The 12,383-nt window shown below is 39.2% G+C and overlaps 1 protein-coding gene across 2 annotated transcripts; it reads left to right on the forward strand.

Moving 5' to 3' along the window:
• The first annotated feature begins 2,534 nt into the window (after positions 1-2,534).
• Positions 2,535-9,963, forward strand: ndufaf4 (NADH:ubiquinone oxidoreductase complex assembly factor 4). Of its 2 annotated transcripts, none has more exons than XM_050057732.1 (3): positions 2,535-2,719; positions 2,883-2,977; positions 7,344-9,963. In XM_050057732.1, the coding sequence occupies exons 1-3, from the start codon at positions 2,584-2,586 to the stop codon at positions 7,647-7,649; spliced, it is 537 nt and encodes a 178-aa protein (XP_049913689.1). In that variant the 5' UTR covers positions 2,535-2,583; the 3' UTR covers positions 7,650-9,963. The 2 variants fall into 2 exon arrangements, with proteins under 2 accessions (XP_049913689.1, XP_049913690.1); XM_050057733.1 differs by having other exon boundaries at positions 2,886-2,977.
• The last annotated feature ends 2,420 nt before the right edge of the window (positions 9,964-12,383 follow it).

A 12,383-nucleotide genomic window follows, 5' to 3' on the forward strand; every position in this document is an offset into this window, starting at 1 on the left:
ATTTATTAATTTTATTTACTGGCTACTTTCACTGTTTTTTTTTAAATAAACCGTTCTCTCTCTTTCATTAACTGCTATTTCTGTGTAATTACTGCGACAAAAATAGATAAAATAAATTTTAAAATAAATATAATGAAATGAAAACACTAGCCTATAAATCAAACCATAACCACCCTTAACATTATAATGCAGCAAGGCCACAGCCATGGAGTCAACACTGGGAGGGACCAAATCTGCTAGATCCCCCCAATGTTAAAAGCCTGACCCAAAACAATATTCAAAATTTTGAGACTCATTTCTGTTGGCCGATATTCTATATATTTGTAATAAGAAGCATGTGAGACTGGTCAGGTGGACCTCTCTGTTGGTGGCGCACAAACACACTCAGGAAGCTGTGTCTTTGCATGTGTACACAGTATGTTAGTGTATACTGTATGTTTATCTCCTGACTCCTATGCTACAATGCAAGAAATTGAAAACTTTTTTATTTCTTTTATATTTCTTTATTTTATAAACAATATCAGCATATTTCATGTGTCATGGAGAAATGTGACAGTGCATGACATCTTAGATAAAATAGCTGTTGTACAGGTTATGATTTAGTATGGTTTGACTTAATTGGACTTAAAGGCTGTAACTGTTACAAAGGAAACTTTTAACTGTGTGGGTTTCAATCATCTGGTGAATTAGTTTCATATGTAATACTCCTAATGTTGATATATATCATGTTGATATAAATAAAATGGGGAATGCTTTAGATTACCTCCATGCATGTACAAAATCATTCTTCCATATTTAATTCATACAAATCATAAGCTATTGTAAATTGTTGCAGGTGTGTGGTCTGAAAGACATAAACATGAAAATAAAACATACATCAGGTTATTAATAACTACAAACAAGTTAAATAGCCTTAGCTCATATCAATGCCCAAAGTATCAAACTCAAGACCCTGCCGACCGTGTGGCTGGGTCATGCCTAATAAGCAATTAACAACTACACAATAGTGTTAATGAACAGAAGCAGGATTACAATATCTATTTGTACATGTAGTCAAGTATCTTGACCTGGCTTATCAATAACAGTGTTAATCAAACAGGGGTGCAGTCAGCCAAAGTTTAAACATGCCTGATGTTTCTGCTTTGAGACTTCGATGGTATGAATGTTAGCATGCTATTGATGGTAGCATTTGTGTTAGTAGGATCAATTGGTTAATAAGGTGGCTATCCCAGCCTACATTTGGCGAGAGGTGGGGTACACCCTGGACAGGTCGCCAAACTATCACAGGGCTAACACACTCAAAAAAGTGAACATTGTGAGATGTTGAATTGAATAAATGTACCTATACATAATGTCATGAACTTTAGCAGGTTTAACTTCAAATGAAGACTTGTTAAAGTCATAAAAGCCACTTGATTTGATGCAATGTGACAGTCCTGAGTAAATCGTACCGTCAAAATGGACTCTGGTTCTAGGTGAGTTCCTGTAGGACAGATGCTGCCCTGAGTAGTGGGTGGAAATTGCAACCCACCTGCCAGTTTTGGTGAGTTTTTGTTGTACAGTTTTTGCTGCACAATAACTTTTGCGAAAAAGAAGAACAAGAACAACACCAACAACAACAAAAACAATAAGGCTCAAGCAGCAGTCGCGGCAGTCACTGCTCTGACCCCTAAAAATCAAATATATAAAATAGATTCAGGTTGCTCAAATTAGATTGACAGACAAATTCAATTGGTAAAATCTATCTATCTGCATACAGTATATATTCTGTACATATATACACAAACACACACACACACACACACACACACACACACACACACACACAGACATGTGTGTGTGTGTGTGTGTGTGTGTGTGTAGCAAACTTGTTTTTTTTCTTATTTAGACACTTATATTTTTTGATCTGAAACTAACAAAAATTAAATTCAGCATTTGAAGTTGCAAATCAAGAAATGTCATATTTTAATTTCAAAGAGGAGATACATGTTTTTCAAAGTAAAATATTTCAGTGCTTTGAACAGATTCAGTGGTGTTTAAATTTCAATATTAAGTATTCAGTAGCTGTTAAAATGTAAAATCTTGCGTCTCTTATTTGCCTCCACAAATCTCCTTTTTTGTCAGTTTTAGCACAGTACTGATAGACAGGCAGATCTATAAAGTATTTTTGTTTAATCTGAGATTTAATAAGTCAGACTAGAGATAGATAGGTTCCTGTGCTATTTCATGATTTTAATTTGGCAAATAAGTTTCAGTTTTGACAAAGGCCTATAAACATCTCAACATGACGTCTCCTCTTATATGTGACTATGTCATGACTTGCATTTTTGACTTATAATTCTAATTTTGTTTTTTTGTTTTTTGTCTCCTCCTGTGTAAGATGTGTTTCCATAATACAGAAATGGACAAAAAGAACCTTGTTTGTTTTAAAAATAAAGACATGAGAAATATTACACTCTTCCAACCACGTGGTGTCGCTGCTACTTTCTGTGTTCGCTTTTCCATTTTGAAATGAACCTTCTCGCTTCCCGTCGACGGTTTGAATAAACTTTATTGTCAGCGGTGTTTGGTAACTTGTCAAACATGGGGGCGCGGGTTGCACGTATGTTCCGAAATTTCAACCTAGAAAACCGGGTACACCGAGAAATCTCGAGGGAAAAGCCGCGGGCAGCACCCCGGCACGAGACGCCGCTGCCGCCCTCCGCCGACAGCTCTGAAGGTGAGTGTGTGAAACCTCCGCGGTGCTAACTTGTGTAACTGTCTTCTTCGGGGACATGCCCGGTTTATTCCTCAGCCTCAGACGTGACGTTACTACTTAAGACTTGGCAAACTTGGCTGAGGAAAAGCGTCCCTGTTGTTGACGAGCATGTTGTGTGTTTCAGCAGTGGACACAGCGGTGAACCAGAAGAACGACCCTCTGCTCAACCTCCTCAAGTCTGTGTATGTGGAGTCAACAGACCCAGCAGCAGCAGCAGAGGTCAGACTGGGACACTCGCTGTATCCATGTGTATTAATAGCTCTGATGACACACGGTGCTTTCATTTTATTTCATTTGACATAAATCGTATTATTAAGCTTTTTATTCATTAGGCTATAGTGGCATTGTGAACATTGTTAGTGTGACTCATCCTAAGTCTCTTTGCCCAACCCGTCCCCCCACCAGGGTGAAGCAGCAGGTCACTGAAAATGCAGTCACACTTGTCTGAGGCAGAGTCATTGCTGTTATTTTTCATAGAGCTGGCTGTTTCAAATAAAATTAATTAGACACCTGATCAGAAAGGCTCCACTGCTGTATGAAAGCACATTTCTGCCAATGTGAAAAAAAAATATATCTGGTAGTAAGTCATTATAATGAGAAACCTCCTTGAATTCATGAATTAGTCTCTCGAAATGATGACTTACTGTTACAAAATAGTGAGAAACTTAACTGAAATAACAATGTCAAAATAATGACTATTTTGAGGTACTAAGTCATTATTTCTAGATTTGAGAATGTTTCTCATTATTTTAAGAACGTTTCCCATTATGCTCCGAGACCAAGTCAATTTGGAATACCAAGTCATTACCTTAATAAAGTTACTCATAACTACTCACACAATCTTTTTTTCAATTACATTGTCAGAAATAGGCTTCTGTACTATTGAAAGGGTCTGTCCTTGTATGGTAAATATAAATTATTTTTTTTACTTTTAAACATTTGGAATGAGAAAAATAAACAGTAAGTGTGTCTCAAATCACATACTTTTGTTAGCACACTTCAGAGTAGTACACTACATACACTATTGCTGTGTCTCAAATCGCGTACTTCTGTACTTACACTTAATATTTTGAGTGCGTTCACACTGAGAAGTATGGAAAAATGCAGTGCACTATGAGTACTCGGATGGTGCACTCAAAATGGTCAAGAACTTGAGTGTGGAACTATGGACACTTCTCGCCCTCAATGGTCACCATCTTGGCTACATAGCAGAAACTGGAAAACTGGAAATAGCAGTGACTGTGCGAGCGTTAACGTTGCTGCATTGTTCAAATACATGTGTTTTTTGCACTAAGCACCACTATACTGTTGTCGGGTATAAGCCAGAAGTATGTTCATTGGGTTAATTTAGCAGTATGTAATGATTTTGTACTGCGCACAATAATGCGAATGCTAATGCTAGTTTGCTAACTAGCTAATTTGTGGTCGTCATTTCTGGTGAGTGCACAACGGCTGTGTTTGGTGTGAGACAACACCCTGTCGAAATTTGCGCACTACGCCAATAAGTACATAGTGCACATAGTATACTACATAGAAGTGTACTAACGGAAGTATTTGATTTGAGACACACCATAAGTACTTCTTGTGTGGTCGTGCACTGCTTTTTTGTGCTTACTAGAAATGACGACAGTTTTTTTTTTGTCATCTTTTTATTGTACAGGTGAATTGCAAATGGACGGTGGAGCATTATTGCCAACATTTGACCGCCATCTCCACTCACACATTAAAAGAAACTTACGCCACAATGTCAATGTTAATGTGATTAAAATGTGATTAGCTTGCTGGCTAACGTTAGCATTCACTAGCTAGCTAACTTGCTCCCAGCTACAATGGCACACAAAAGATCCTACGTTAACATGCTAACGTTAGCCTGCTAGCTAACATTAACATTTGTTAGCTAGCTACCTAACTTGCTCCTAGCTTGTTAAGCTAGGAGCAAGCTAAGCTAGCTTAACAAGCTAACAGTAGCTTCCATTTTGATTGTGCCAGTAGTACACTGCATTTTCCCGTACTATGCAGTGTGAACAGATTTGGCACTCAAAATATTAAATGTTTAGTATAGAAGTATGTGATTTGAGACACACTGAGTGACTTATATGTAGGAACTAAACATATTAACATTAAGTGTGTGAGACAGAGCAAACATCAGGGCACTCACATTTGGCATCAAGTAATGTACATTATTAAAAGCTGCAGCAATAATTGTAGCCACCGGAGGGCAGAACTCCACAACAAACTTGAAATCACACTCATTTGACATATTATTGCCTTATAAAATCAATATAGCTAGCAGGTTAGCAAACAGTTGCTTACAGAGTGCTCCAGGAATGACTGTATGCCAGCGTGAAAGTTAGTGTTTCCCTGCTTCTCTCATCAAAAGCCAAAGGGATTTTTCCATTGGATTATTGCAGAAAATAAGCTCTGTGGCAAACAAAAATGTATAATACTTACGCATTTTGGGAATGAACACCACTTTTATGATTTTTGAAGCCTAAGTGCAGTTGCCGGAAGTAAAAAGCTAACATTAGGCTATAAACAAACTACACCAGGGTTGCATGACTTCATGTTGCCACCAGAATGAGGCTGTAAATCTGTGTTCGGCGTGATGACACTCTGTAGTCTCATTTAGCCACTTGTGGGGTATTTACTGATGTATTTTATGTCGTAGAAGAAAATGTGAAAGTCTCATAAACTTGTGTTAAGCATAGACTATATTTCAGCCATCTGACCAAAAATCATCCAAAAAAACCCCATTAACTTCAAGATGAGGGAACTGGGAATGCTAAAATGCTAAGTCATTTCCAGGTTGTAGGACACATTCCTGCAGCACCTCTATAAGTGACTACATGAGGAACAAAACATATTGATATGAAGTGTGTGTGTGTCTGTGTGTGTCTGTGTGTGTCTGTGTTTGTGTGAGAGTAAAAGGGGCTTTATGGCCGTGCGTTGACCCTATGCACGTAGCCTACACACGTTGCCTATGCCGTTGTGAGCATTTTTACTTCTACGGCGGTGTGTTTGTCACTCTGCAGTAGAGTTGTCCATATCCTATCGTCCTATCGCCATCTAGTGAAAATGCCGATGAATGAAGTCATCGCCGGGGGGGGGGCACAACCCTACTCTGCAGTTCCACCTCCAAAACACTAGTCGGCGGCAGAGGTTTCTGTGAAGTGCTGTTAAGTTTAGTTGATTCAAAACACACCCAAAACACACATTAAACCTGGCTTAATAGAGACAGTTTGAAAAACAAGTACACAAATTGGCTTCACTACAACAAATACAACATGCTAATGTTATTAGCACAAGCCTATGGCATTTTACATTGTATAAATTAGCCTAGTAATTAGCTATCTTTTCCTATTCTCATATAAAACCAGGGACAACGGCAACATTTAACAAAGGTAACAGCACTCAGCTTGGCTCCATAACAACTTACAAGGTTCACCGACAAAGCAACTGTCCTGTACTAAACACATTTTTTAAACAAATACAACATGCTAACGTTATTATCACAAGCCTATGGCATTTTACATTGTATTGATTAGCCTAGCGGCTGACTTTCTTTCCCGCTTCTCATATGAAACCTGGATAAATCTGAAGTATGAATCCCTGAAGGATAAATCACACACACAAGACTTAAAAAAATGTCTTCACAATTTATTGTTTCCTATCTTTGAACTAAAAGTAAATACAAGCTACATTTCCCCTGAGGGAAATGGTGTCAGTATACAGCGACAGACCGGAGGTCTGCATCACCGCAACGCGTAGTTACAATTCTGGGGACGTGCACGTCAGGCTACGTCGCAGGTTACTGTGTAGGCTCCAAATTGACGTGGAGCCTACGCAGTAACCTACGCGTCGATTCAACGCAGAACTATAAATTACGTGTGAGAGAGAAAGAGAAAGCAAGACAGACACACTAGGGTCCTCACATTTGGCAATAAGACATGTACGTTATTAAAAGCTGCAATAATAATTGTGGCCACTAGGGGACAATTCGACGCAGCAACCTTAAAATCCATCTCATTTGATTATGTCCTCATAAAGTTGATTTAACTTGTGCGCCAATCGCCATTTTATACAGCAGAACAACACAGAGTGGGGTTATCAGAGCTTTTGCTTTTCTGAGCAGTTGTTAATGTCTGGTGGAAACAAGGTTGATGAGAGGCAGAATGTTAAATTTGTGGACCAGAAAATGAAAACAACAAGCTAAAGAAAGCTCGAGTTGGGTGATAATTCTCTGTGGGTTCTTCACTATGAGTTATTCCTGCCACATTACACATAGGCCAGTGTTTTGATCCAGTGTTCATTTAAAAATATTAATTAATGCAGCTTGAAAGTTATTACTCAAAGCCTGGTACACTCACTACTTGAATCTGAAACTTATCGACAGAACTAGAGTCCCCAGTGACCACAGATATCCATAGCCGATTTGTTTTGAGATGACTTGTTTGTAACACAAAAAGTGTTGGTCACGTGGAAATCTCAGTCAAGTGTGTATGTTGCTAAGCTTAAACAGTAGGGGTTTTAAGTATTTTAGATTCATTTCCTTCTGCCCCTTTTCCTCCTCTTAATCCTCCCACAGGCATCTAAGGAAGTGACGGCAGGCAATGAAGCGAACCGGCGGCCGCTGAAGTTCAGTTTACCAGGGGACCATTACGGCCTGGTGGATCTCACAGATGTTCCTAAAGGCAAACTGACCATCATTGAGGCCCTGAAGGCCCTGAGCAGCCACCAGCGCCAGCCTCAGACATGGACGCCGGAAAAGATCGCTCAAGAATATTCTCTAGACTTAAAGGACACCAAAGCTCTTCTAGAGTTCTTCATTCCCTTCCAGGTTCAGATCATACCACCCAAGACTGAAAATGCCAAGCAGATTAAGGCTTCTTAGGACTAAACTGTAGGTGAAAGGTAGACAGTAGACAAGATATGACCATACTTATTTATACATCAACGCATTGCACTGGGAGAGTGACCTGAGTTTCTCAAGCCTGGGGTTTGGACCCAGTGTGAGGTGGAATCACGGGATATGTCTAAGATTGATATATTGATATAAAGCAAATAAACAAAAAAACGAATAAATAAGTACAAAATATTTAATCTTAAACACTGTGTCTTTATAATACCTCTGTGATACTTGTACAACACAATAGTATTTATATTCAAAGTTTAATGACATTTTGGGGATCTTGAAATGGCCAGAGGTCCAAAGAAGGTTGAGAAACCCTGGTTTAAAGGAATAGTTCAACATTTTAGGGAAATCTGTTCATGAGATTTTCTTCCAGTTCTGAGATGAGAAGGAAACATGTCTCTGTGTTAGGTACAGAGCTGGAGCTATGATATAGTTAGTCTAGCCTACCCTAGCTTAGCATAAAGACTTGCATGCTTTGGCACATAATTTCCTCTAGAGGTGTTGGTAGGCAAATTCTTTCACCTCAGACAGAATCGGGCTACCTGTTTAGCCCTGCTTCCAGTTTTTATGCTAAGCTAAGCTAACCACATGATAACTCCAGCTCTGCTACTGCACTCAGATGCACATAAGCATACTTCCCAAAATACTGAACCATTGCTCAATGGAGTGAAGGCTACATAGCTTGAATATCTGTCCAGCGGAAACAGTATTTTGCATAATACATAGCCATTTATTTCAGTATGACAAGTAAAACATCCTTTGTTAGAAGCTGTTGACGTCAGCATGCTGTGTATCTGTTATTAATTCATCTGAGCAGTCTGTAGTTTGTTATAGAGGTTTGTCAAATCTCTGATCCAGTCCATTGTAGTACTTGGGTGTTTGCCATGTATGTGAGTGTCTGTCTGTCTGTGAGCCTAAAAACCTGTCATTTACAAGGCATATAATAGCATCCAGCTAGGGAAGGTGTTCATCTCATTACAAGCAAAAAATAAAACCCAACATACTGCTAAATTCCATAGATTTTTATTTTGAAAGATCGCTGAAAACTGTTCAAAAATATTCTGTTTAGGTCTGATAATTAGTCACAAAACCAAAGATGACGGTGTGAATACATTGCTCGTGTAAATCCCAGTAACTCTGACCTCATAAGATCTAATGCTGCCCCCATGTGAAGAGGGACGTATAACCTGCACCTGTCGTGCCTCGTTCTGTGCCAGGCTGGTCTTTGCCCATGACTGAACTTCACTGCTGTCCCCTTATTGTTACCACTGCACAGGCAGTTAATAGAAGCCATGTATTTAAGCTAACATTGTATGGCCTAAAAATGATAGCGTGGCTGATATTAGCTTCTCACAGATATATCACTGTTTGTCAGCCAGTAAGTGACAAAACAATTACAGCACAGGAAGTGTTACCTTTCCACAGCAACTTGTCATTGTAGGAAAAGCACAGGTGTTCCTTACATTAATAACAGCTCTGGTGTATTAATGTGTCCCAGTAAGCTGTGACATACCTGTGTGTGCCTACGTCACTTCCATTAGAAGGTCAAAGGGCACTGCCCTTAGCTGTGGTGTTGGTACAGCTGGAGATATCAGGGTCAGCAGAATCCATCACGTCTCCTTCTGTAGTGCAAAATGATGGCCGGTTATGCAACATTTTTTCCAACTTGTGAGACCGAAGTTAGAAAACGTTAACCATGACGTTAATCATGATGTCCTGCATTGATGATATAGTCCTTGTCGGTGATGCACCAGGACACTTAAGCATTTACATTACAAAAGATGAGGTCAAATGCGTCTCAGGCCACCTCTGCAAGCAGTTTGAGTGATCTGTTCACGCTTGTATTTAGCACTCCTAGCTAATTTGCCTCCAGTGTTGCAACTGCAAGTTAATAACACAGTGAAATGCACAAAGCACGAATACAGAAACCTTTGATTCAACAGTTCATGATCAAACATTAACCGTGCAGTTATTACTTTGAATTTAGCTTTTTTTTTTTTTTTTAAATATTTAGGAGTCATTTTTGAAACAGCTTACAGAAAGACAGGCAGCCCATATCACTGGGTGATGTGCTGTTTTATGCCATTATTGTGGACAATTGGAAATGTGTTTATTAATATGGTTTCAAATGGCAACCAGTGTTGGAATAGCAGGAGCCTCAAGGAAACATATTAGGGAAGTAATGTGTCTCAGCAGTATGAAGTTTATGTGTGGGGAAAATGAACTTGGAATTTGAACCAATCCGCTGCATTAACGCACACTTTTTCAAAATAAAAGATTCTTTTGTTCTTCATGTTATGTATTTAATTTTATTCCTAATTTAAAGTGATTGTCTGTGAATAAGCCTTATGTTTCACCTTCATCTCATTGGAGTCAACCCACCAAGTCACACATATATCTGCAGTGTACCCAGTAAGCATCGCCGCTGTGTTGAAATCACATTCAGATCATTTTCATAGCCCGACCACACAGTAAACACAGTAAATGAAATGTTGATATCACTCAGCTCACTTTTGCAATAACAGCCTCCATTTGTTATCTTTGCCACCCACCACACACACCCGCACGTGCCCAAAAATGCACTTCCTCCAACCTGGTCACGCCCACCTTTCATCGTTGGTCGTTTCTATTGGACGTCGCTGAAAATGGGGCATATACTACTAAAAAGTCCACTTCTGTCCATGCGACTGGCTTCTGTGGGTGTCAGTTATCACTGAATACAAAGCTGCGTCAAACTCACTACAGAGAGCACAAATACTCTCGGAAGCTATGCTGTTTAGCCTTCAAAATAAAACGCGCTTTAAGAAAAGTTTGTCCAGAAAACTAAATTAATATCAAAGTGCTAGGAGGAAGAATAGGATTATGGGAGTTAATATAAAATAACGCTACCTGCAGCTAGGCTATACATATTAAAAAGCACAAAGACAAGAACATGGTGGTATGTGTGTGTGTCGAGAACATAAGGGTGTTTGAAAATAATAGTTCAAAGTAATTGTAAGTGAATCTTTTTCTGGAGTACACTGGTTTTTGCAGAGTACTGAAACATCAGAAGTGGAAATACACTTTTGCTTAAACAGACATGAAAAGTTTTCATGTAGTAAAAGTAGCAACAGCTGGATTTATAATAATGCTAACAATATGCAGCTGTTACCCTAAGGAGATTTTCTTGTACTTGTATTCGTGCCAGGGCGTAGCCAGGATTTGAGAAATACTATTGTCATAGGTATGTATTCCCTCAGCACTATCTCACCCACCAAGACATTTTCAACCAATCACTAACCAAACTTTGTAGATGAAAAATACATGTATAAATAAGGCTGTCTTTAACTGTTGTATTACAATTTCAGTAACTACAAACATATGTCCTGATATTTCGATGTTTAAATCTTCTCCACTTCCAGACATGTAATACTTGTGGGGAATATCAAACATTAAAAGTCTAGTGTGTGTCACTCAGTGGCATCTAGTGCTGAGGTTAAACTTAAACTTCTCCCATGTGCCAACACGTAAGAGAACTACAGTGGCTGATGCAAAATCATAAATGGCTCTATCTAGAGCCAATAGCCCCTTTTATACTGCCTCTTCAAAGCGAGAATTTCACACTAATACGGCCACCTCACTGTTCTAAAGTACAATGGTGGAATGGGGGTACAGAGTTGTCTTGCCTCTGTGCTGGCATCAGAGATAGTAGCAGTGCTGAAACAATGACTATATAAGCGGGACAGCTAGCAAGATGGGATCATGTTATGCATACGACCTATGGCTGGAAATGTAAAAAGTAGCTTATAGCAGTTAGCAGCTAACTCAAAGAAGAAGAAGAGCGGACGAAAATGTCTGCAAACTGGGAAAACAATGAGGTCTGGGAGCTCCTTACTCTCCGAGCAGAGAACAGATCAGCTGCCATATAACGCGGACAGTAAATTATTGTTATTGCCATGTTAATGCCATTGTTATTGTTTATGTAGCGCTGCCTGCTCATATGTTTTATGTCACATTAGAGGCTGACGCTGACGTTTTTTGGTGCTGTGAAAAAAATGCAAAGGTGGTATGAAAAAAGGACTTTGTAGCAGCCTTATAGTGGTAACAGTGATATCCAACCTCTGTGTAAAAGAGGCTAATGTGTGGTTTGTCCGTTTAAGGCTACTGGAGAACAATATGGTGGACTCGATGGAAGAGAACCCGCTCCAATTGAAGATATAAATGTCTCATTCTAAGCTAGCGAAAACTAAAAATTCCTATTTTCAGGTTATTATAAGTGAATGGTAACATAGTTATGAATATTATAGGTAGGCCTTCACAGTCTCTGCCAATAGGTGCCCCCAAATCCTACACACTGGACCTTTAAATTAAATTGGTACTTTTTTGCCGAAAAACAGTCAAACTAATAACAGTTTGTCTAAAAATATCAGAGACAGCAGGCAAAGTCTAATGTCTGTAGAATGTAAATTTGTACCACTATTATTAAATCAACCCCCAAAATGTCTGTAATCATACTTGGGTTTTGGCTGAATCCTCAGTAGCTGCTCAGTAGCTGCCATGTTTCTCCCCCTTGTAAACAGGTGTCTGTTTTTTAATGTCCATCTAGGCAAGTAGTGGCAGAAATTTGTTTTTCCTGAAAGATCAATCTTACACATACACTTCTTAACATGGGCTCTACCTCCCCCTTATTGTGAAAGTCCAGACCGGAAGTGGTGTATGTTTACTCCCGGTGCC

The sequence above is a fragment of the Epinephelus moara genome, chromosome 12 (genome assembly GCF_006386435.1).
Source record: "Epinephelus moara isolate mb chromosome 12, YSFRI_EMoa_1.0, whole genome shotgun sequence".
Taxonomy (NCBI): Eukaryota; Metazoa; Chordata; class Actinopteri; order Perciformes; family Serranidae; genus Epinephelus; species Epinephelus moara.